The sequence below is a fragment of the Bos indicus genome, chromosome 18 (genome assembly GCF_029378745.1).
Source record: "Bos indicus isolate NIAB-ARS_2022 breed Sahiwal x Tharparkar chromosome 18, NIAB-ARS_B.indTharparkar_mat_pri_1.0, whole genome shotgun sequence".
Lineage (NCBI taxonomy): Eukaryota > Metazoa > Chordata > Mammalia > Artiodactyla > Bovidae > Bos > Bos indicus.
Genome location: NC_091777.1, coordinates 14,466,527 through 14,492,575, shown reverse-complemented (window position 1 = coordinate 14,492,575; position 26,049 = coordinate 14,466,527). Strand labels below are relative to the sequence as shown.

The following is a 26,049-nucleotide window of genomic DNA, read 5'->3' as shown; positions in this document are numbered from 1 at the left end:
TTGTGGGCACCTACCTTTCTCCTTCTTGGTCTGGGCTGGGGTGGGGGACCGCGAGCTAGCCGAGGACACGGGGCTGGCCAGGTCTGCGTACATGTCATCTGAGTCCACGCTGTGCGCTGAGCTGCTGCTTGATGTGGCACTGGACACCGAGGACACACTGCTCACGCTCAGAGATCTGCACACACAAACACGTCTGTGCCCACACGGTCCCGAACCCCAAGGGAGGCGAACCCACCAGCTTGACTCTTTAGGGGCTCTGGACAGTTTACAGGTGCCACCCAGTGAGGGGACGCCTACATGGCTGGGGCCAGGCCCTTGTGCTCATGGTGACCGTTCTGTTAGCTGGGCAGGGATGCACGACTGGGTGTGACCCACACACAACAGAGGGCAAGGAAGGGATGCAGGACGAGCAGACGCTGTGTCAGAGATGCCCCGAGGGGCTGGCTCAGGAGGCTTGAGACACGGATGGTCTCCTCAGTCAGGAGGCTTGAGACATGGATGGTCTCCTCGGTCCAGTCCCGTCACAACCCAGGCTATACGAGGGCTCCACTCCCTGAGAAAACCGCCCGCCCCACGTCCTGAGCTCCAGCGGGGAAGGCAAAAGGCAGCCTTTTGTACGTAGTATTTTTGGCAGTGCTGGATCTTCGCTGCCGCTCAAGAGCTTTTTCTAGTGGTGCACAGGTTCAGTTGCCCCGTGTCCCCTATGCTGGTGGGTGGGTTCCTAACCACTGAACCACCAGGGAAGCCCAGAGCCCTGCCTTCTTGAAAGTTAGATAGGTTGCAGACCTACTCGGAGAGATTCAGGCAAATGTGTATACCACATGCTGCCTACAAGTGAAACAGAAAATTGAATTCAAGGAATCTCAGGGCTAATCTGATACCATCTTCTTTTTAAACTAAATGACAGAATTCTCTTCTGCTTGTTCCTGTCTCAGATTTTTTCAATAGGCTGTCCCCCAGCTGCCTCGGCCTGCTCGTCCTTGCTGGAGCTCTGCGGAGCCGGAGGGCCAGCCTGAGGGAGGGGCCGCGCCCACCCGAGGTGGCCTCTGCAGGGTTTCCTGGACCCTGACTGCAGGCAGAGGCTGCCGGGATGGGATGGGGGCAGGAGAGATGTGACAACAACCTGGATCTGGAACTGGAGCCACTGTAGCTGCTGCCACTGCCGCTGCCGCTAACCGTGCGCCTGCAACACAACCAAGAGGCCGCGGCTCACGTTTCTGGGGCCTCAACACACGGCGCCCCCAAAGCCAGGGCTCACTGGCCCGAGACCAACACTCCACCAGGGACTGGCCACCGAAATCAGGTGGGACTCGGATTTCTTCTATAGAGGACTCCCTCTCAAAGTGAGTCAAACCACACCCCCACCAGCTCCCACTCCCCTGCCACCACCAGGAAGGGACTCCGCCGTCAAGCTCCTGGGACACCAAGGCTGGGAGACATGCCGAGTCCCTGGGAGCACCCCTCCCCCAGCTCTGGAAGGCGGGACACTCACCTCCTGGGGGGGCTCCTGGCCTGCCGCTCCCTCCTCCTGGCTTCCCGAGGGTCTCCGCCGGGCTTGGTGGGCTCGGGGGCAGTGGTGGTTTTGGGGGCCTGCGGTAGGGCTGGAGGAGGGGCTGGCTTCTTTAGCAGCTTCTCTCTGTCATGTGGGACACAGCGAGCTGAGACCCTGCTGGGCAGGCCTCAGCCCTGCTGGCCAACCTCGGGGAGTGGGTATCACACACACACACACACTTCCCCTGCCCCCTGCCCTGAGGCGTTGTTTCCTGCAGACCCCACCCCACACCAAGCATCACCTGCCTCTTCCTCAAAGGCAGAAGGAGGAAGATGGGGGCCATTGGGAGAGCTCTGGAGGACAGCCCACCAGCCAGGCCACACTCCTTCAGTAATGGCACCCTGACCCCTGCCCTGCATGGCGGGGGCGGCGGCCCTCAGGGAAGGCTGGGTGTGCTCGTGTGTGGGGACCTTAGGCAGGCAGGAAAATGGCCCCAAAGCAGTTCTTCACTGTTGCATGGGGAAGATACCCTGCCAGTGTTGAGCGCCCTGAACACGTGTGGGCGAAGTTGCTGGTGGGACACAGCGTCTGGGTTACGGGCAGCTGCCCAGCGCGGTGGCAGGACTGCCCACACACAGCCCCACCTGTGAGGCTCGGGGCCGGGCCCGGCACTGCGCTGGGGTCTCGCGGCCGATGGCACTGGGGAGGTGGCTGCAGTGTCTGGGATGGAGGCTGTACCCCAACACCATTCACTTTTTAACAGGGGGCTGCCTGAGGCCCCGGAGCTGACCCTGCTCAGGAGGAAGCCCTGCAGCGGGGTTGGGGCAGACCTGTGCAGGGACAGCCAGTGTCGGGGGCAGTGCTCCCTGACCCTGCACGCCAGTTGCCATGCGGTTCATGTGCCAAGTTCTAGACGCTTCTAACCCCTCCCTTCGACACGTCTGTTGAGAAGGACCAATGGCAGGAGCAGTGAAGAAAGTAAAGGATGACAGGGAGCCTGGCAGGGCCATGTCCCCAATGGAGAAGAAACGTGGCCCATGGCCTGAGGTCCAGAAATCGAAAGGCCAGGCCTGCCCCTCTTCCCCAGGGCCCGTTGGCAGAACTCACCCTGCTTTCGTGGGAGGTGGAGCTGGCTCTCCCTTGGCTCTGGCAGGTCTGTGTGGGGAGGGCGTCGGGGATGGCGATGGGGATGAGGAGAAGGACCGGGACCTGCTGGGGAGCAGAGGTGTGAAGGGGGCACCCCACCGTCCACGCCCCGAAGGGCAACTACTCAGCCTGGGGTGGCTCGTGCTCATTTCCTGAAATGCACCTCTGGTGAAAGATGCTGGGGGCAGACAGCACCCCATCAGCTGTCATGGGGGAGCTGGCGGGGACGCTGCCGAGCATGGGGCTCTCGGACACAGCCTGGGGGAAGGGTCAGCAGTGAAGAAAGTGTCCCTGACGTTGTGAGAACAGCTCAGACACGGCTCTGTCGTGGGTCCAGCGTCACCCACTGCTCACACAGGGCTGGCTATGGGTGAGCCCCACACCCTGAGATCGCCAGAACCCCCAGGTTCCTCAGCTGGGTTCCACACTTCTCCCCACAGCTCACCTGGACCGGCTGCCTGAGAATGAGCTGTGCCTGGAGGACCGGCTGGAGTAGGAGCTGTAGGACGAGGAGCGGGACCGGGAGCGGGACGAGCCGGAGCCGGAATAGGACGACGACCGTGAGGAGGACCTGGCCCGGGGAGAGCAGAGGTGAGGCATCTTCCCCTGCCCTGTTAGCGCAGACGTGCCCCCGCTCACACAGACATGCGCCCTCTCACACAGACGCGCCCCCGCTCCCACAGACATGCCCCCTCTCACACAGACGCGCCCCCCGCTCCCACAGACATGCGCCCTCTCATACAGACGCGCCCCCGCTCCCACAGACGCACCCCTGCTCCCACAGACATGCCCCCTCTCACAAAGACGCACCCCCGCTCCCACAGACGCGCCCCTGCTCCCACAGACATGCCCTCTCTCACACAGACGCGCCCCCCGCTCCCACAGACATGCCCCCTCTCACAAAGACGCACCCCCGCTCCCAGACATGCGCCCTCTCACAAAGACGCACCCCTGCTCCCACAGACATGCCCCCTCTCACACAGACGCGCCCCCCGCTCCCACAGACATGCGCCCTCTCACACAGACGCGCCCCCGCTCCCACAGACATGCCCCCTCTCACACAGACGCGCCCCCCGCTCCCACAGACATGCCCCCTCTCACACAGACGCGCCCCCGCTCCCACAGACATGCCCCCTCTCACACAGACGCGCCCCCCGCTCCCACAGACATGCGCCCTCTCACACAGACGCGCCCCCGCTCCCACAGACATGCTCCCTCTCACACAGACGCGCCCCCGCTCCCACAGACATGCCCCCTCTCACACAGACATGTGCCCTCTCACACAGACGCACCCCCGCTCCCACAGACATGCCCCCCCTCACACAGACGCGCCCCTGCTCCCACAGACATGCCCCCTCTCACAAAGACGCACCCCCGCTCATGCAGACACACCACCTAGGGGCACCTTGTGGACACTCTGCGGTCCAGCCCCCTTCTCGTGGGAGAGGTGCTCAGAAACCAAGATCTAGGTGCTAGGTATGCTCACTGTGAAGAGTGACACAGCTCCCAGGCCCTCGGACACAGAGCCAGGACATGTCCCCGTGAGTGCTGATGAGCGAGTCTGACCCAGGCAGATACACACGTGTGTATCTGCGTGTCCACCAGGGCAGGTAGTGGAAATGCTGAGTCCACAGACACCTCCAGCCTCCTCCCTCTTCAGGGAGTGCCCCCACTCTCACCGCCCACAGCGTCCTCGTTTGTGCAGACCTGGTGCACACACACACCTCAGAGCTGCCGACCTGAGCTCGCAGGAGATGGGTGAACTGACTGGACACCGGGTCAGGCTGCTCTTGGCTCTTCCGCCAGCAGTGCCTCTTCCCTCGCTGACCCTTGCCCAGGCCTGTGCTCCGCTCTGGGCTGCCTGCACCCTGGCTCACCTCACCGTTTATTCTGGGGTTCATGGAGGCCTCGCCTCAGTGCTAAGTGTCAGTCCTGTTAGCTGGCGATGCTCCAGAACCCGGCCTTGCTGAGAAGACACACACTCAGTCCTGCTGACCTCCCTTACCTGGAGGAATTGGAAGCAGAGGCCGACGAGGCTGATGTTTTTCGACGCCGTCGAGCGCGGCTAGGGGAGACTGACACCCCGAGTTTCTTCTTCGGAGACTTGGACCGGCGCCAGGGGTCCTTCCACTCGTCGGCTCTCTTCACCTGGGGTCCTGTGGACACAGTCTCCTTCTTTGGCGGCTCAGCTTGACGGCTGAAATCACAGAGGGGTTAATAGGTCTGGGGCCACCTCCCACCAGACAACTCTGCCATTTGGTGAAAGAAACTGTGTGGGGGGAGAGACCAGGACCTACGGGCTCACTCCAGGGATGCCACACGCAAGGCAGCAGGCGCTGTCGACGGGAGACCGCCCCGGAACCGGACACGCGGGGCTCTCTCCACGAGCACTGTCTCACAGGGCCACGGGGGAGCTGGCCACCCAGCAGTGCCCCTCAGAATCCCCACCCTGCCCACAGCACAGACGCTGGGCAGGGCGGGAGGAAGGGGCCCGTGCGTGTGCGCCCTAGAGACAGGCGCACGATGGCAGCACCGTCAGCACTTAGGATGCTAACGTGACTAAAGAAATCCTGGTTTTCAAGTGAGTTAGAAACTCTGTAAATATAAACCTCAGCCCTGGATACTTCCTTTGTTCCCAGGCAGGGCAAGTCAACAGTGTCAGAACAACCTGCCCCCACCACAGGTCACCACCAGTCGGAAACGCTCACAGCCGAGCCTGACAGGAGAGTGGGATCAGCTGAGTCCTGAGCGCATGAACAGGGGTGGGGGCCGGGCGGCAGGTCGGCAGGGCAACACCCAGAGCACAGGGTCCCAGACCAACAGCAGTTCAATACCAAGGTACCTGCTGGCCTCGTGACACATCGATCAGATAAAAATCACAGAAAGTGAAGCAGGGCAATAACCCCCGTCATCCGGCTCTCTTGGCACAGCCGTTCCTGGCGTGTCCGAGTGTCCCCTCTGCCTGTGTTCATTCTCCACCAAGGACCCTGCAGGTACAGCCAGGGCTGCTCGGAGACAGCCCCACCTGGAGTGGACCTGCCTGGCCACGGACAGCAGTGCTTCACCGTCAGGTGTCACATAACCTGGACGCTTCTCTACCGTTAGCTATTTCTGTGTTTAAAAACACAAACAATAAAGTCACCCTTTCTATTAAGTCTTTATGAATGACTTGTCTTTTTGAGGGTAAATTTTTAAGATGTGGAATCAGGGGGCCGCAAGAGGCAACTTTTTAACAGGTTCTTGCTAAGTTATCAAATATTTTCCCTGGAAGTGAAAGCATTTCACACTGGGCTCAGCGTGGTGCTTGCCCCACACTCCCTGCCTGGGGACACTGGGGTCCCGTGTCACCAGGAGCACCACCGTGCCCAGAGAGGAGCACACCTGACTCCTATGAGCTCTGCACACAGAGCGCTTCCGGGAGGCCACTTGGGGGTTCGGCCATGCCCGTGCTTGGCCAGTCTTCCAGGAAGCTCCTGGGGTATGACGATGGGAACTCCCTGCTGTCAGGTATTTTCCCAGGCTACCGGCTTCCGCTCACTGGCGCTGCTGACACTTGTTCCAAGTGTTATCAGCTTCGTTCAGGCTCACAGAGCCCTCTCCACCTGAGCCAGGCTGGCTTCTAGCTGACTGAGAGGCACTGTCTTTCTTCTTTAACCCCTCTCCTGCCCCTGCAGTGTGGTGTGCTGGCTGCCGTGCTCTGTGCGGGCCAGGGTGGGGGTGTGTGTGGATATTGTGAGCCTGGCACTTTCCCGCCCACAGGCAGGGAACCTGCTTTCCCTCCAGAAGGTGTGGGTGATGCCATCTCCAGGCACAGATTCTTCTTCAGAGGGGCTGTGCTCCCCCATTCATCTGTCTTTTCTTATTCCAGAACCTGATCTGCACACAGGACCACCACATCATGACAATTCCAGACATGCTAATTCTCAGAGGCTTCTGGAGTGTCCTGCCCATCTACCTAGAGAACAACTGTAGCAGCACTGTCAGCCCTGCCTGACCCGTGGGGCTCTGGATCAGAACCGTGTCGGACATATGAACAGGGTCCTGACACTTACCCCCACTTTCCATGAGTGCTAGCAAAACATCAGTTTTATTCACACAACATAAAACAATCACCGTCTGCTGATATCTTCAGAACTTTTCAATTAGTCTATCCACCAATGCCATGCCAACTATCTGCTAAGAGCCCCCACCAGGAACAACATCCAGCATTTAAAACCACCCTAAGGACACTGAACGGAGGCATAAAACCCTGTAACTCGGCCTCCACATGCTGAGCCACTGCCCCGCTGGCTCCAAGCGTGTCCTCCTGGAAGTGAGTCCAGGAAGGAAGTGAAACCCGCGTGCTGACTTGTGCCAGTCCCAGGCCATCCCAGGCTGCTTTCACCTTTACACTTCCTGTGCTGTTCTCATTCTGAAAAGACAACAGCAAAGGAAACACCTTGGTCACTGGTATTTTCATGAGTCATCAAAATGGCCCAGCTCTGTCAACCTGTGGCTCTTCCAATACAGGGAGAGAGAAACAGCTGGGCACCGAAGGCGTGTGTGATTCATACTGGAGCTGTGTGAGTACTAAGGGCTGTGCGTCAGCAACAGGGAAGCAAAAGAACGCTGGACCCTCTCCCCTCGCAGAACACAGCACCCATGGCCAGACAGGTGCCGCGCAGCCCCCCAACCTCTGAAAGGCAAGGCTTCCTCACTCTGGCTGCAGTAAGATGGTCTGGCTATCTTATGAGCGCCAGAACCAGACCTGGAAGCATCCCTTGAGCTCCACATCTCCGGCTAGTGTCATGGACGGGCCAGAGCTGGCCTTGCATTGACTGAGCTGAAGGCCCATGCCACTTTCCTTTAGCTTGACAACGAGCCCAGGACACTCGGGAACCCATTCTCCAAGTCCGCCCGTGTTCCCCAAAATGTGGGAAACCGGGCTCCTGATTTTAATTAGTATGAAGAAAACTATTTTTATTTCTTACTTCGTTTCTACAGTGACTCACCATGACAAATTACCTGGTGTGTTACATGTTAAGGGTGTAAAATTTCCTTTAAAAATGTATTTAAGTTTAAAAGGTGGAAGTTTTTTCTTTAATCCCATGAAGGTTTTTTGACCACAGCACGCAATTTGTGGGGTCTTAGTTCCCTAGCCAGGGACTGAACGTGGGTGCTCGGTGGTGACAGCATGGACTCTTAACCACTGGGCTACCATGGAATTCCTGGGAAATATCTTAAAATATGAATCAATAGTGTAGGTGGTACCTGGAAACAGAAAATCATGCAGGTGGAACACCTGTGGGACAGGGAGGGCACTTTGCAGACCAAAGTGGGATGTGAATGAGCCAGCTGGGCCCCAAATCGCCTCCCCCGACTGGGGTCTCAAAACCAGGGAGAAGTGGTTTCACACCTGGATACAAACTATAAACAATCATTTTAAAGACAGATGTTTTGGGAAGAAGGACTGGATGAACAATCAAGAGAGTTCATTCACAATACTGACTGGGGAAGCTGTCTCTAGACTACTGGGGAAGGGCAGGGGCACCAGGCAGGCCCGCGCTGTCAGGCTTTGGGGAACAGGGACAGAGCATGGGGCCGAGTTGGCGCCCGACATGCAGCTACTGCCTGGGCTATCCTGCTCTCCGACAACACCAAGGAGAGCGGAAAGAGACCTGGGAAACCAGGCAGCCGCAACAGCAACTACATGGGGACGCAGGACGGCAGGCACACCGGGCTCTTCCCACAGGCCACCCGCCCACAGGAAGCTGGGGCCACACGGGAGGAAACCTGCGTGCGCTGGGACAGCTGGGAGGAGGACAGCCGTCAGCCATGCTGGCACTGAAAGCTGACAGAACAGATTCGGCATTTGCATAAGCCCTCTGAACAGAGAGGAGGAAACACCTTCCCATAATCTCTGAGCAGCCCTCCCCCTGGCCAAAGCCACGAGCAGTCTTATCTGCCAGGCTCCTGAGCCTTTATTAAGGCCACACGAGAGGGACACTGAGGAGCAAAGGGCCTGAGTCCCCTTAAGACACCAGCGCAGAGGTGTGAGGCGCGGCGGTCACAGTCGGGGTGCCTGAAAACCCTCGAGCAGCGGCCTAGCTTGAGGTCAAAGACAAGAAAAGATAAAAAGGAGGAAGGTTCTCTTTTAAGATGGAAGGGTGATGAGCTCAGAGAGATGCGCAGACAGCGAATGGGCAGCACGTCAGTGGGTTTACCCACTGCACTCGCTCACGCCTCCCGCGGGCCCTTCCCCACGAGTTGCTCACCTCCAAACTCTGGACAAGGTCACCCTGGGTCCCCGTGGACATGGAGCCGGCTCCCAGGATGGTCCCCAGGATGCCATGAGCCTGAACAACCTGCCCAGCAGCCTCCTCCAGGCCAGCAGCTCCCAGGGACCCATGCACAGACGAGCAGGGAGCAAACAGGTCCCCCGACTCCCCCCACAGGGGCCTGGGACGGTGAGGGCAGTTCCCAGGGAGGGGCATCTGGGACCACAGACCCATCGCTTTATTCCTCAGACTTGAAAACAAATTTTGACTCCACCTCGAGGTTGGACTTTTAATTTCTGGGTGGGGCCTTGAAGACTTTGTTTCCACAGCGAGGCCCATCGTTCCCAAGCCCACTAATGCTGAGGAGCAGCATTAGTCTGGGGTGGCCCTGAGGCCCAGCGCGCTCCCACCGTGGAGGGCAGTCATAGCCTGACTGCTCTTGTGACCTCATGCATTGACGCAGTTCCCACCAAGGCCGCTTGTAGGCACTCGGGTCAGAACTTGAGAGAGACCACAAGTCTCTCCATTTTTGGGCAAACTCTGTGCATCAGTCAAGAAGTTAGAACACAGGATCCACACAGATCCACTTTTCCTCGAGAATGCCCTGGGCATAACTTTCCCAGAGGAGGAAGCAAGCCATGACTGGGAAAGAGGAATGAGATGAGAAAGATAAACAAGGTTCCTTAGCTCCCAGGAAGTGTGTCTCCTGCTAGCAGAAAGTCCGAGCTGGGATCAAACTCCTTAAGTGCAAGGATGGAGCCAGTGCGGAACGGGAGGCCCCTGTGGCCTGGCCAACACGGCAGTTGTCTGGGTGTGAGAGCCTGGAACCCTCGGTGTTATTTAGCAAAGGCGGGTAACACCACCATGGGATCCCATGAATTCCACAAGTAAGACAGATGGCACTGAAGGTGGAGCTGCCACGGCAAGAGGTGAGGTGCTCGAGGAAACAGGGAGGGAAAGGCCACCGAAAGCAGAGGGGGACCTGATGTTTCCCACGGAAGTCAGAGGAGACCTGAGTGGCCATCACCCTCGGCCAAGCACCAGTCTGAGCCAGACGGAGCGCGTGGGCCGTGGCTTGGTCAACTGAACAGTAACCTCCATGCTCCCAGGGCCTTGAGACTCCCGGGTGGGCGCACTTGAGCAGGTCACCTCTCTGGCATCCAGGTGACAGTCGCCAGGCCATGGGGAGTGTGAGGAAGTGGGAACAGCACTGCCTCATGAAGAACCCTGGTCCCTAGGCGATGAGAAGCTGGCCATTTCAACCCCAAGGGACCCCAAACCTCTCACTGCACTCGAATGCTCAGTAAACAGCTTTGAAGATAACAGGCAGTCTGGGCGAGTCCTCGGGAAGGTCCCGGTTACTATTTGTGTCTGGAATGACATTCATCCACCTGTCTGAGAACATCCTCCTTTCTGCGGCGCCCTACCCACAGAACACACCTGCTGGCCTGGCTGGGAGAAGGTTTCATGGAAGTGCTCCTCCGTCACAGCGATCCTCTCACAGAACTGGCTATAGGCTCTGCTCTAAAAACAGCCCAGTTATAGAAGTGGGCAAGATGCTTGGAAAGGCCCAATCAGGAAGGTGAGCCTCAATGAAGGTGGGGGTGCCGACTCCAAATGAGCAACACGGGGGCTGGCCCGGAGGCCTGCAGAAGCGCCAACAGGCGGTCCCTGTGGCAGCCGCTCCACAGGAGGCAGCTCGGGCAGGTGAGGCGGGGGGTGAGGGGGACCCGGCCCGGCAGAGCCAGGACCCACCCTGCTGTGTGCTGCTAGCCCCCTTCCGGCCACAAGCTGGGTTTTGGGAGCTCTCACTGGTCGTGGATATGAGGGAAGATCCAGCGCCACACCCAATGGCATCCTCTTCTCCCACGTGTGGAACCTTCCCCGACAGACGCCGCCCTGTCCACAGCCCGCACGCAGCAGCAAAAGCTATGCCTTTTCCTCTCTCAGGTGTGTGCTGCTGCGTGCTCAGTCACGTCCAACTCTCTGTGGCCCCATGAGCTGTAGCCCACCAGGCTCCTCTGTCTATGGGATCTCCAGGCAAGAATACCGGAGTGGCGTGCCATTTCCTCCTTCAAGGGATCCTCCCGACCTAGGGGTCAAACCCGCACCTCTTGTGTCTCCTGCATGGGCAGGCAGATTCTTTACCACTGGGAAAGCTGGGAAGCCACCACGTTCTCTACATCCAGCTGCTGACGAAAAACTGCCAACCTGTTAAAGGCTAAGCAAACAAACCCTTCCATAAAAGGGAGGTCATGTAAAGGAATTACGGCAGGGAGCCTGGCCACCTCCTGACACAGTGGTCACACTAGCTTGGGCTGATCAAAAGAAAGGAAACAGGAGACTGTGTTGGAAATTCTGCTCTGGTGAAACCCCACCCTTCAGGCTGGTGGCAGGGCTGGTGGGGCCCCAGCCAGGGTGATCAAAGATGAAATTCAAGACTTCCAAGACCAGTGAGCCAGGCTGAACTGAGGCCAAGCGATGGAATGTGCCCCTCTACTGAGGGCAGCAGGGGGTCCACAGGAGAAGAACTGAGCCCAAAGAAGGGAAGTGAACCAGGTCAGAGGCCGGCAGCAGAGCACACCAGCCCATGACAAAAGCTGCCTCTGATTTGAGGAGGAATTCACAAAGTTCCCTGAACCCTGACCCTCTAGTTCAGCTGTGCTGTCGCTGAGCCCTTCCTCATAGAAGACCCTGTCGCTGTGCAGACATCAGATCTGGCGGCTGCTCTCAGTGCTCCACTGCTGGGGGCCAGGCCAAGACTTGCCACTGCCTTCAAGAAACCCTCCTTGTGGGTCTGATGTCCCTAGACTTCCCCGTGGAGAGTGAACACAGGCATCTGTCCATGAGCTACAGGTAGTCTCTGACTTATGATGGCTAGACTTTTACAACAGTGGAAAGCGGCATGCCTTCAGGAGAAGCTGTGCTTTGAATTTTGCATTTTGATCTTTCCTGGGCAGTGAGCCACAGCTCCTCCTCATGGTCACCCACATGTCCACAGGGCAGACGAGCTCTTCTGGAACCAGGAAATCCTTTAGCTTTCCACCTTAGTACAACTTTCCATAAGCCTCACGAAAGATTCCACACTTTACACTGTTCAGTAGATCAGATGCATTTTTAACGTACAATGGGTCTTTCGAGACAAGACTCCTCCTAAGTTGGGTAGGCCCTGGGGTCACACACAGATTAACTCCTGGCGCCCCCCTGTGCCGGGCCCTGAGACTGCAGTGCCCTGTCAGGGTTCCACTCTACAAAGACCACAGAGGACAATAGGTAAGCAAGTACTATGAAGTCAGAAGGAGATAAGAGGTGTTAGAACAATAAATAAAGCAGGAATGGGGGTGGGGTGGGGGCAGACCTCTTTGAGTAGCAGGTAAAGCCCAGAGGCAGGGGAATGGCAGAGCAAAGATTGAGGTGAGCCTGGCCAGAGGAGGCAGAGGCTGGCCAGCGATGTGGACAGAAGGCAGTGTCTACCAAAAAGGGGCTTCAAAGGGCCCCACAACAGAAAAATTAAAGAAAGAACTCTTTCAATACATCTAAAATATGATTTACTCTGAATGTTCTGAAAATATATCACTTTGCCCAACATTAGGAAAAAACAGCAAATTCAGGGAGGTCAGTTCACTGTCACCTAAAGAACGAGAATAGAACCCATACTTAACAAAAGACGAGAATGAAAGACTATATGGTCCTGACGTTTACTTTCAGAAACACAGGACAGGACTCTGTTCAATGGCAAGGACAAGAATCAGGGATAAGAGTCTGGCTTTTCCACCAAAAACTGTTAGAACTAATGAACGAGATTCAGTGCAAATGCAGGATACAAAATCAATGTACAAAAACCAGTTGTGTTTTTATACACTAACAACTACATAAAAAACAAATAATCCTATTTATAATAGAAAATAATAAAATATTTAGAAATAAATTAAATCATAAGACACTGATGAAAGGAACTGAAGAAGACACAAAACACTGAAACACACACCAAGCTCATTAAATCAGAAAAATATGGTTACAACGTCTGTGCCACCCACACCAATCTACAGATCCAGTGCTGTTGCTGCTGCTAAGTCGCTTCAGTCGTGTCCGACTCTGCGACCCCAGAGATGGCAGCCCACCAGGCTCCTCCGTCCCTGGGATTCTCCAGGCAAGAACACTGGAGTGGGTTGCTATTTCCTTCTCCAATGCATGAAAGTGAAAAGTGAAAGTGAAGTTGCTCAGTCATGTCTGACTCCTAGCGACCCCATGGACTGCAGCCCACCAGGCTCCTCTGTCCATGGATTTTCCAGGCAAGAGTACTGGAGTGGGGTGCCACTGCCTTCTCCACAGATCCAGTGCAGTCCTAACCAAAGTTCCAATGGCATTTTTCATACAACAGAAAAAACCACCCTAGAGTTTTGTACGGCACCACAAAGGACTTGAAATAGCCAAAGCAATCCTGAGAAAGAACAGAGCAGGAGGCACCGCACCTCCTGATTAAAGCTGTGCTAAAAGCTGTAGTAATCAAAGCAGTGTGGCACCGGTGTCAAAACAGAAGCACAGATGTAAGCAGGAGGCAGAGGCCAGAAACAAAGCCCTTTATATCCAGGCAACTAATATTTGCCAAGGGAGCTAAAAACACTCAACGGGGAAAACTGGACAGTCACATGCAAAAGAAAATTAGACCCTATCGTAAACCACTAATAAAAGCTACCTTGAAATGGATTAAAAAAGATGTGAGGTGGGAAACCACACAACTCTTAGAAGAAAACAGAGGGTAAAAGCTTCATGATATGGGTCTTAGCAATGTTAGATATATGATGTCTAAAGCACAAACAGCAAATGCAAAAATAAACCTGCGGGACTGCATCTAACTAGAAAGCTTCTGCACAACCAAAGGAGGGGTCCAGACAGCGCGGGGAGGCCAGCCCTCTACCTGGGTGCGCAGCCTGGCTCCGGCTCCGCAGAGCGCCGCACGGGGGCTGCCGCCCCTCCCGCAGCCCTCCCGCTCCCAGGCGCCGGAAGGCTCGGTTCCTACCTGGGTGGCTGCGGGGAGCGGGCCTTGGGCTTCTCCTTGTCCTTCTCGCGCTCCTTGTCGCGGTCGCGGTGCTGCCTGTCCTTTTCGTCCCGCTTGGCGCGCTCGCGCTCCCACTCCTCCTTCCGCCTCTGCCGCTCCTTGTCCCGCTCGCGCTCCCGCTCGCGCTCGCGCTCCCGCTGACGCCGCTCCCGCTCCCGGTCCCGCTCGCGCTCGCGCTCCCGCTCGCGCTGTCTGTTCTCCCGCTCCCGTTCTCGCTCTCTTTCCTTCGTGGAAAAGCCAAACACACCCACACGCGGGATCAGACCCTCAGAAGGGGAGGCGTGGGCAGGACGCGAGAGCGGGTGGAGGAGACAGAACACCTGGGTGGGGGTCTCCTTTCTGCGCCAGAAATGGACTTGAGGCCACATGGGGGGCCCGCAAAGCAGGCTCTCCAGCGTCAGCACCAGGTCTGTGGGCCTGGCAGGCCTCCTGGACCTCAGCTCCTGTCTCGAGAGGTAGACACCAAGGTTGTGCACAGGCAACCCAGCCTGGGGCTCAGGGGACCCAAGCAGGCCCCGCACCCTCTGAGGCTGCCCTGGCTGGTGGGAGGCACCCACAGCCCTGTGGCCCGGCCCCAGTGAGTGAGGAGTCTGCTCTAACCGCCGGGGGAAGGGGCACAGCAGGGCAAGCAGCCAGGTCCTCTTCTCGCACAGGCTCACCGTCTGATGGGGTCCCCAACCAGTCACTCCCCTTTGGCCCTAAAAACTCAGGACTGTCACTTAAGTTGTGGCACAGAAACCGCTAACCTGCTTCTAATGACCTCTTCCAAGCGGCAGCTTCGCGTCAGAGGCACAGGGTCAGGGTCTCAGAGGGTGAAGCACATATATTCATAAACCTACCACATCTAGGGAAGTGCCGACAGGAATGGCCACGACCCACCAAGGGTGGTCCTGAGCCTGAGAGAGGCACACCCCCTGCTGCTGGCATTGCTCACCCACCCCGAGGCTCCGGTGAAAACAGAGCCAGAGCACAGACCAGCTCAGGGAAGGAGCTGTTCAGTTCACCACAAGGTCCGTTCACGGAGCAGAATCCGTTCTGCACAGATGGTCAACTGGGACTTGAAATCAGTACTCCATGCTCATGCAATTCAGCCCATATAAAGCCCTATAAATGAAAACGGGTGATTGAAAGGGTCCACCAGTGAAGTGCCAACCTACATACCCGGTAGTTATGGTACGGCTCGGCCTCTGTGTACTGCACCCGGAAGTTCTCATACTGCCCGCCACGCCAGAAGCGCTCTATCTCGTAGTCGTAGTAAGGGTCTGCATAAGGCTCAAGTCTGAAAAAGAGCAGTAAAAGTCAAGCTTATCACTTAGGAACGTTAATGCAAATACATTACATAAAATAGTTGCCAGGATTTAGACACGTTAAAAAAAAAAAAAGAGAGAGACTGCAAGGCTGAGTCAATATTAGAAACTGAATATACTAAACAAAATCACAGACCTACAGAGAAATCAAAGGATAACACCTACAGATGGTGAAAACGATTGTGACAAAAACCCAACCCCTTCCCAATGAGAGGAGGAAATGACACTTTCTTAATGTGATAGATACTGATGTTTATACACTGAAGAATTAAAGCCAGCACCTTATTCACTGGAAACAGGGAGGTGTTCCCATTAAGATCCCAATGGGCAAGGAAGGCCAGTGCCTCTGAGACAACCCAGTGTGCTGGGGGCACCACCGCAACCAGACTCCAGGAGCCCCCAAGCCATCTCAATGTGCAGATTAAATGACACCATATGTGAAAGCCATGACATGATGGTGAAGCCAATTCAAGCGGCAAGAAGAGCCCAGTAAGGCACATAGATAATTCTAGACAATAGCCAGTGAGGAGGGTAGAGAAAACCCCATTTAACCAGCAAGAAAGGAGACATACTGAGGAACAAGGTAACAATACATTTAACCAGAAACACGCAGAACCTACTTGAGGAAAACTTCAACACTCTCGACAGACACAAAAGCACAGGTGAATAAGATCACATCCCTCATCTTCGCAAAGGAAAACTGACTGTCACCAAGAAGTCAGTTAATTTACAAATCCCTTCATTAATTTATAAATTTAGGGCAATCTCAGTAAAAATGCTGACAAGGTTCCTCATGTGGGTAGACAACTGATCCTCAGGTTCACGTGGACACAAGACATGCAAGACCAGCCAAGAAACCCTGGGAAGGATAAGATACACCCTCTGTGTGATTTTCCTGGTGTCCAGGGGTTAGTACACCACGCTTCCCCTGCAGGGGGTAACGGGTTCAATCCCTAGTCGGGGAACTAAGATTCCTCATGCCACGTGGCACAGCCAAAAATTAGGGGGGAAAAAAAGACACCCTCTGAGACCTCACAACATCACAGATGGGCCAGGTCATGAAGCAACAGATCCAAGGAATAAAACAGGAGGTCTGGGCGCAGACCCTGGTGTGGGTGACAGAGGTGGACCTTCAGCCATGGGGACAGGATGCTCCTATGCCCTGGAAGAGGAGGGCCCTCCTCACACACCGACCCAGAGGACCTGCACGGGGCCTGGAGCCCAGGAGTGTGTGTGTGTGTGTGTGTGCGCGCGCACAAACACGTGCGTGTGTGAGAAGGGGATGGTCACCCAACAGCAGCTGGGCCCTCAAGCTTCTTTCAGGGATTCTTGGCTCCAGACTAACCCTTCCCGTTGGGTAAACTAGTAGGAGAAACAGAGGTGCCCAGAGCTCAGAGAGGCCCATGGCCCCCTCCAGCCTGCACTGCCTCCACAAAGCCTCCGGTGGCTACTTTCTAGGGCATCTCCCCCCACACTCCTGGGGCCCTGGTGGGGTGAACCCGGGGCTGTGCTGCTAGGTGACAGCCCTGTTCGCTCCCAATAGCCAGACAGCTTCCACACCCTCCAGCCTCAGGCCTAGACGGGCGGCTGTGGCAGTGACTGTGGAAACACAGAGCTGATCCCACAGCCTTTCTCTGTGCCCCTGACTGTTGTTTCAGCCGGAAACCAGGGCTGTGCTTTCCAGTAGGAAGGCCCCTCGCACGGTGTTGCTGTGAGACCAGGGGGCTGCTGAAGCCGCCTGCTGGGGAGAGACCTGGCCCGCCCTGCCTGAAGCTGAGCAGGCTGAGTACGGAGTAGGTGCTGGGGCCCGGGTTGTGTGGGGGCACCACACAGCTCCTCAAGGGCTGACGGGGGTCTCAGCCACATGTGCTTCTGCAATCTATTTAAAAGGCCCATGATAAAATGTCTGGAAGCAACAGTGAAGAAACCTGCCACACTCCTGGGTTTTGGGACAAATTTTACAGCTTCTCCTGGTTCCTAGGGAGCCTGGGGGAAGGTGGGAGAGACCTGGGGCCCAGGGGCTTTAGGAACAGCTGTAAACCCCCTCAGAGTTCATAGGAACCCCAATGGATGTGAGCCCTCTACAGTCCCAAGGCCCTGGCATGGCACTCAAACATATCCTCTCAGAAGAAAAACAAGGAAAGTCAGCTGCAAACTGTCTGCAGCACCTCAAGAAGGCCATTCTCAGCCCAGGGGTGTGGACAGGACCCCAGGCCCTGGGAACCTCTGTGCTGCTGCTCCCCAGAGCCTGGGCCCCACCCAGCCGGGGACGCTGAGCTCTCAACGGGGGAAGCAGAGGCAGAACCACTCCTTACGCTGTGTCTCTGACATCTCTCGTGATCCGATAGTTCCAGTCTCGGAAAACTTCATTTTCTTTGTCAAACTCTCGCTCATCTTCACCAATGGTCACTGTAAACCTTTTCTCTTCAAAATCAGGCTCCTGTTCTTTTCGAATGGTTGCTTTTTTCAAAACCTACCATTGTAAAAAGAGAAGCCAACACTGTTACTGCTAAGGAAACACAGGGTGTCCTATCCTGACTGACCCCTGATGCCTGGGCTGGCATGCCAGAGGAGCATGACCAAGCGCCCAGTAGGGATCTGCTGAAGCTCTGTGCTGGGAGGCACACGGGACCCCACAAGGGCCCCATCCCTGGAGGCCCAGCACACCCTGCACTCAGCTCACCTATGTCTGACTTCCTGTTCCTAGTCCTGGCCTTGAACTGGGGGCTCCAGACATGCACTCAGTGAGGGGGCAAGGGAAGGTTCTCTAGGCAGGAGAGGCACCCAGAGTGGGGCGGAGCTCGGGGAGTGGGCGGGAACGGCTCTGCTTTAGCCGGTCATTTCCCTGAAGGGAAGGCCCAGAGCCAAGCGGGGTAAGCCTGGGCACCGGGAGCCAGGTGCCAGGTACCAGGTGTGGCTGAGGATGAGGGAGAAGGGGGAGGTGGGTGAACACTGTGCTTCCCCAGGAAAGATGGCTTCTCCAGATCCAGAGGCCACAGGGGAAGCGGCATGGCCCCGGCCTCTGGATGACCCAGCAGCCTCGGAGAGGCAGAAACGCTGGCTTTGTGCGAGGACCACCACTAGTGCTTTTCTTCGCAGGCTTTCCGCTGGTCTGTTACCTCCTTTGCGTGCCGGAGTCCTCGTTCCCAGGCACTCTCTGTGGGGGGTTCTGGAGGGGGTGGAGGCAAAATTTCATCTACTACAGGCCCGCCCTATAAGAAACAGTAAGCAAAAAGTTACAACAGGAAGCGAAACTTAGAAATGCGGGAGCAAAAATATCAAGTGAAACCCCAGCGGGTCCTGCCTGCTCTCCTCTCTCACCCTCCCTCCCTTGACTGGCTGCCCCAAGCCTATGGTGGCCTCTAGCTGGGGACAACCAGGGGGTTGGAAGGGAGCTCTGGCCTCCGTGGCAGCCTAGAAATGTCTTACACACAAGATGTATTCATGTCTTTGAGCTGGAACATCACAAACAGAGTTTAGATGTGATCTGCCAGCAAGGAATGGCGTTCATGGTGTTCACATACCCATGGGTTGGCAGGCATCAGGGGGTGCGGTCCGAGCGGCGGGGCCCCATTGGGGGGGAAGGGCTCGGCCTTGGTGATGAGGGAGTAGTTGCCCTTGTCGTTGACCCCGGGGTGTATGAACCTGCAGTTCATGCCCCAGGTGCAGTTCCCTGTGGAAACAAGAGGCAGGTCGGGGGGCCTGGCCCATGTGCACAGCTCAGCTCCCCCTGCTCCACTGGCGACCGGCACGACACCCAGGCAGCGGGCCGAGCGCAGCCCTGTCCATCCCACGAGACCATGCAGGCAGGCCTGGACAGTCTGGGCCGCCCTGCGAGCAGCACCTTAGGGCTCACACAGGACCCTGCCCCCACAGTCACCATGAGAGCAGCTCATCTCCCCTAAACAGAGACACCCAGAGCATCCCGGTAATCGGGGTGGCCCTGCCTCGGGTTTCACAGCTCAGGACATACACACCCGAAGGTGCACAGACAGGGTTGTGATTCTGACTCAAGAGAGCCCCATACTGAAACAGAAATCATCGAGAAGTATGAGAGCGATCAGAATTCTGCCAGTTTATGCCAGGGTGATCTTTACCAGCTCTGTACATCTGCATTTCTCCTAACAAGCCACTGCAGGCTATTTCTGGTACTTAAAAAAATGGGTTAGAGAGAGAACACATAGACAACTATAATAAATGCGGTGTTTATACTTTACAACAAAGAACTAAAAGGGTTGACTTTTAGCATTATTCAGCAACAGAACACTAAGATTCAGGAAAACCACTTAACTTTTCAGGACAGAGAAGACTACATTTTAAATTTAACTAGTGAGTGAATGGTTTTTTTTAATTTAATTTTTTGAATAGGTAATATGTGCACAGGCTTAAAAAATAAATATGGCATATAATATCTAAGTGGTTTTAGAAAACATTTTCATTGGTTAGCACGTAGTTAAACTGTAAGCCATCTTTTAATATATATTCACTCCTAAACAAAATATTTCATTTGAATATTTCTGTCAAAAAAGTTTTTCCTTATATCATGTAAATTTAAGAGAAATAATCATTTGATATTTAAGGGAACACTAAATTTTACCTTTTAAACATTATGAGCATTTCAATTTGTATTAAAACCAACATAATAACATATGGCTCCAAATTAAATAAGGAATAAAGTATGCTTAAAAAAAATTGCTTCTCTGGGAATGCAAAAATAACCAACTAAGTTTATAATTTCTAAAAGTGTTTGAGAGATCACATGCAAGACAGAGACTGGGAAACACTACAGGGGCTTCAAAACCCCAGAGACTCAGACAGTTTTAAATAAAAAAGAATATGCAGTCATACATCTAAATAAAGAATTCCAAAATATCCACTTATTCATCGCCTGACTCTCATAAACTCCCATCACAGTTCACACTGCTCATGCAGTTAAAAAGTAACAAAAAAATTGCAAGCACATAAAAATATTAACAAAATAAACCACAGCACTTCTATAATATTTAAAATCTAAAATAATCTAATATATGGGTGGGGGTAAATGAGTATGTCATTCTTTGTTCTTTTTGTATTTGAATTTTCAAAACAAAACAAAAACATCACCCCTGACCTACTAACAAAAAAGCTCTTTGGTTCCTCAGGTTTTAAGGGCAGGGAGGAGGAGACGGTGAATGAGCAGAGAGAGGAGTTGAGACTGCCTGTGTCTGGGCCCAGGGCCTCCAAAGAGAAGGAGGAGGCTGCTCCAGGAAGTGTGGGCGGTCTATATACATGCAAGGGCAGGCGTCCCGCGCCTGCAGGCAGGAAAAGTGGCAAGAACAGTGCAATCCCACCAGCCTTTTGAAAAGTGAATTTTCAATTATGCAGAAAGAAGTCTATAAGGATACACCCCAACTGTATCAGGATAACTGTTTTGACTCTCTGTCAGCACACATTACTTTCATAATTTAAGAAAGCAATTTGTTTGGGAAAAAAATTCTCCAGGAAATGGAAGCAAAAATAGATTTACAGGTTTAAAAACTCTCTTCTGCTTCTAAATGAAATTTTACTACCAGAAAATTTATGTGGATTGTGAATGTATGATGAAACAGGATTACAGTTCGGTAAGGGATCTGCACAGACAGGGACAGGAGCCCAAAGGGAACAAGCAGAGGACTTGGCTACAATCCAAGTGGTGCCGCCAAAGGTAAAAAAAAAAAAAAAAGGACACAGTGTAGTGGTGGGTGGGAGGGTCACAGGAATACATGTCAACAAAGGTGCCTGTCAGACACACACACACACACACACACACACACACACACACACACACACACACACACACAGCCTGCCTCAGTCTTAGCAGACACCAAAGACCCAAACACAGATGACAGAAAGCACGCCCCACACAGCAGACCCAGGAGCCCCTGTCGGTCAGAAACACCACCAGACCTTAAAAGTTCTGACTGCTAGTCTGACCAGAGGGCAGTGAGGTGCCTCTGCGGGCATTTCTAACCAGCATGGCACCACACCTGTGGTGCCTCCCACAACAGCGGAGATGATTTTACACTCTCCCTCTGGCTTCCACACAAAATGCTTTCTTCACACTAGAATTTTAAACAAAGACTTTCTTGTTTATAAACAAGACTTATTTAGATATTCCTCGGTCCCATTTCCTGTTAATTTGAACAACTCAGAATAACTAATAAAAATAGGGATTGTCAAAATAAGTTTAAAGTGCTTCATGGTTTTTTAAAAAAATACTTCTTGAAAACAGAATATATAAAAATCTAGTAAGGAAAAACCCAAGTTCTACAAATGTTTCCTCTAAAAGGCATAAAACTCAATGAACACAAACTTAATGTAAGAACCCAGAAGTCCGTGCGCCCCTCCTCACAGAACTGTGACAAAGACAGACAACCAGGTCATCTGTGCTGAGCTGCTTCGACTTCTTCAGGAATAGTCATTATTCATTATGGTAGTTGAAAGAATAAAAATAGTTTCTGGGCTGCTTCTTTATAAATGACAGACTTGAAAACAGTGGTTTGTGTAACTTTTCGGTCTCAGGATCCCTAAGAGTCTCCATAATGATTTTATTTATTGATATTAAAACTGAGAAAATTTGAAGACACAAAATATAACCTATGTAATTTATGTTAACAATATTTGTTAACATAAAGGTTTTATCAACATATTTTGAGGAAACTTAGCCTGTTCTGGGGGTGGCTCAGGGGAAGAGTTGCAGCCGCTGGGAGACCCTGAGGCCTCTCCAGACTCTGCATGCCCTCCGAGGCTTTGGCCAGGAACTCCCCCACCCCTGCCACTGACCTTCTCTGACTCCTGGGGGGCTCCATCTTGAACTGTGAATGGCTTTCTACCCAGGTATGACTTTGTGACATCACACAACAGTCGCTTGGAAAAGTCATCAAATCCTGCAAAGCTGTCAAGTTTCCTAACGCTGATTTTTCACTTGAGAGCCTGACCTTATCAGCAGCCACTGTCCTGGCCTTCTCAGTGTCCTGTAGGCAACAGGACTGGGCTCATGGCCACACCTGGCAAGCCCTCCCTGGAAGCACCCCTCAAGCTTCAGGGGCAGCGAAGGAGCTCTGTGAGTGCTTGCAGTTTTGTTAGAAAAGCAAAAAGACACACACTGAGGGGCTGTGGTGGCGCGAAGGAAATATTCTACACCTGGACTTTGGTGCTGGCTGCACAACTTGCTAAACTAATAAGAACCATTCAACTGGACACTTAAAGTAGATGGATTTTATGGCACGGCAATTATACCTCAATAAAGTTATTTACGAAAAGACCTAACCTCAAACTAATCACGGACGCTGTTTCACAGCATGTGCAGCACATGGCCCCTACCGAGTGGTGCACTCAGTCTCACTGAGGCTCTGACTTCAGGGGCCCCTAGGTCGCAAGAACATACCTGGAGACCTCCTGCCTTAAACACCAGAGGATACAGGGGTTAAAAAATGGGCAGTAAGCACTTCTCCAAAGAAGATTCACAAATGGCCAAAAAGCACTTGAAGAGATGCTCCACATCACTTATCAGAGAGAAATGCAAATCAGAACCCAGGGGAGACACCTCACCACACCCATGATGACACTCACTATTGCAAAACCAGAAAATGGGCGTCAACAAGGAGAGAGCTTAAACCCCAGGCGACGTGGTGGGATGTGAAACAGTATAGCCCCGTGGACAACAGTAGGGCAGTTTCTAAAACTTTCAAGACCTAACTACCACACGACCAGGCCATCCCACTTCTGGGGGTATACTCAAAAGACTGGAGAGGAAGGTGTCAAAGAGACGTCTGCACACCCATGTTCCAGCAGCATTATCACAACAGGTCCAACAAGGAAGCAACCGAGGTGCCCACTGACGGGCGCTGGGCTAGCACGTGATCCACCCCCACCATGGACTGTTACTCCATCTTGACGCTGCTACAGCGCGGTGAACCTTGAGGACACTGTGCTGAGTGAAATGGGCCCATCACGAAAGGACGAGACTGTACTTCTGTTAGGCACACGGGGTACTCAACTTCATGGGGACAAGGTGGGCAGAGGCCGAGGGCTGGGAGCTTGTGTCTAGTGCAGACAGTTGCAGGTTCCCATAATGAAAGGAGCTCTGGAGGCCCATGGTGGTGATGGCCACAATGAAGGCCAATGAAATGGACACTTAAAAACAGGTAAGATGGTAAATTTTATGTTGCGTTTTTTACCACAATTTTATCAAGAGGAAGAAAGTGGGGGTGGGGGTGGGGGTGGGAGCAGGAAGAAGCAGACACAGGAGGCCTGGTCTGCAGAACAGGCTGGGTGCTACTGACAGCCAAGTAATCAGAGACCCAGGAGAAGGACAATTGACAGAAAACGCTATTTATGCCTTTGCGGACATAACTTCATGTTTTCATGACTCAATCTAAGTAGGTAAGAGGTGAAAATATACCATAAACAAAGTACGGGTACTTTAAAATGTTTCAACTTGTATTTCTAAGTACACTGTTGTTCTCACTGGTTACAAATATCAATGTGTCCATTTAGGCAACTTCTGCTTCTGCTAAGTCGTTTCAGTCATGTCCGACTCTGTGCTACCCCATAGACCGCAGCCCATCAGGCTCCTCCGTCCCTGGGATTCTCCAGGCAAGAACACTGGAGCGGGTTGCCATTTCCTTCTCCAATGCATGAAAGTGAAAAGTGAAAGTGAAGTCGCTCAGTCGTGTCCGACTCTTAGCGACCCCGTGGACTGCAGCCCACCAGGCTCCTCTGTCCATGGGATTTTCCAGGCAAGAGTACTGGAGTGGGGTGCCATTGGGCAACTTAACAATCTGCAGATCACAACCTGTAATAGAAATATACCTAACAAACATTGTTTAAGTATTTTCAAATTAAGATATAATTCGCATACTATAAAATACCTCTATTTTAAGGGCACCATTCAGTGGGTTTTAGTATGTTCACAAAGTTGTGCAGCCATTGCTACTACATAATTCTAGGACATTCCACCTCCCAAAGTGAAACCCTGTACTCAGTGGCTGCCCCTCTCGCTCTGGCCTGGACAGTAACCAGCCCATTTTCTGTCTCTATGGATCTGTCCACCCTGGACAGTTCCCATAAGTGGAATCATACAATATGGGCTGTTAGTGACCAGCAGTGTCCTCGGGTTCAACCATACTGCTTTTATTATTCCCTGGTATGGAAGGACCACATCCTGTTTATCCCTTCACGAGCTGATGGGCACTGGAGCTGTTTCTACTTTCTGCCTGTTGTGACTATGCTGCTATGAACATTTGTGTACAAGTCTCCGTGTGGCTCAGGACACACCTAGGAGGGGAGCGGCTGGCTCAGACGCAGCCCTCTTCATCACACACTCTGAGCAAGCTGTGCCCAGGGTATAAGGTTCTGTTTCTCCACATCCTCACCAGACACAGCAAACTTTATTTTACAGTGACTCTTGCTATTGGAGAGAACCGAAACGCATTCATCTCAACTTATAATCTTTTAAACTGCATACAAGCAAAAACGTTTACACTCACAATTTCTCCTAAGGAAAGGCAAGAGATATGTCTCAAAACATCCAAAGAAGTATCTATCACATTATTCTATAGAATGTATAGAATATTTGGGGAAGGGTCACTATAAATTAAAAAGTATATTTCTGAAACAAGTTACTGAATGTGGCCAATTAAACTGCAAAAAACACTGCTTACCAGTAGCTTCTGACTTCTCTACCAAGAAAGGCCTGACACTTTGTGTGGGAGGTGTCACTCCCTGAAACCCCACCCGGGCACTCAGTAGGATCTGAGGCCCCTCCCCTGCTGTGCTGTGACCCACCCCCGCCCGCAGACGTCCTTGGAGAGGGCACCCCCTCCAGCACACTGCGATACTCCTCTGGGTACGGCCACCAGCTTCGCTTTGTAGTGTGTGTGCTTCTGGAGCTAAATTCTGGCAAGTCCTTCAGCAGTGAGACACCAAGCACCTGACCAGAGCTTCTGTGCCCTCAAAGGTGGATGCTGCAGCCTCCTGCTCTGCTGTCACGGGGCCTCCGGCAGGTCCTGGCCGTGGCCAGACTTCTAACCACAAGGTCTGTGCACAGTGCTATCTGGAAATGATCGCAGCACATGTGTGTGCATGCGTGTGTGTTAGGCTCCATGGGCTCCATTGATTTACTCCAGAAATTCCAGAGATAGACTGAACTCTTTATGGCAAGAAAGTCTTTGGCTTAAGTTTACGTTTTCTGAAATACTGACACTTCAAATACCACAGGCTTTGAGAAGCTGTAAGCATTTACTTTCTAAAAGGTGCTGCACATTCATCTGCATCCTTAGGGTGGCTGTGCTCCCATCCAGGGAACGGCGCACGTGGCTGCACAGAGGGGGCCACCCCACAGCAGCAACGAGCAGCACAGAAACAGCACAGCCAAGAGGACGCGCTGACCAGGGCCCCGAGCGCTCCCAGGCGCTTGCATCCTTGGTCACCTTGGTATGAGGGAAGGGCTCGTTAGAGGCCACCGCAGGACGGGGCTCCACTGCCGCCCCCCACCCCGCCCCGCCCCCCGTGCAGGTGCACGCGGCCCCTGCGAGCCTGCCCTCGGAGCCTCCCCCTACCCCTGGCGTCATGGCAGGATTCTGGATCCAGAAGAAAGGAGTCTGGCCTCCGGAGCAGGGGGACTGTGCGGTACTAGAGAGATGAATATCATATATTTTGTACCTTTAACCTGGCCTCTGAATGGTATGGAATTTGATATTGGTGGAGGAGTGGACAATGGTGTCACAACATCTGGAAAAGAAGTACAGGAAGCTCTCGTGAACGTTA

The 26,049-nt window shown here is 53.6% G+C and overlaps 1 protein-coding gene across 5 annotated transcripts in view; it reads right to left on the bottom strand.

Annotated features, from left to right (window-relative positions):
• ZC3H18 (zinc finger CCCH-type containing 18) overlaps positions 1-26,049 on the bottom strand; it is a 43,186-nt gene that overhangs the window by 3,509 nt on the left and 13,628 nt on the right. For 2 of the 5 annotated variants that reach the window (XM_070770438.1, XM_019979659.2), the window contains 12 exons: positions 25,945-26,013; positions 18,786-18,934; positions 18,381-18,473; positions 17,577-17,734; positions 15,116-15,233; positions 13,916-14,178; positions 4,644-4,835; positions 3,084-3,209; positions 2,600-2,704; positions 1,493-1,636; positions 1,124-1,183; positions 15-175 (listed from right to left, as the gene is read on the bottom strand). In XM_070770438.1, coding sequence (XP_070626539.1) covers positions 15-175; positions 1,124-1,183; positions 1,493-1,636; positions 2,600-2,704; positions 3,084-3,209; positions 4,644-4,835; positions 13,916-14,178; positions 15,116-15,233; positions 17,577-17,734; positions 18,381-18,473; positions 18,786-18,934; positions 25,945-26,013 — 1,638 coding nt within the window. The remainder of the gene's footprint in view (positions 1-14; positions 176-1,123; positions 1,184-1,492; positions 1,637-2,599; positions 2,705-3,083; positions 3,210-4,643; positions 4,836-13,915; positions 14,179-15,115; positions 15,234-17,576; positions 17,735-18,380; positions 18,474-18,785; positions 18,935-25,944; positions 26,014-26,049) is intronic. The other 3 variants (XM_019979660.2, XM_019979661.2, XM_019979662.2) reach the window with 3 other exon arrangements.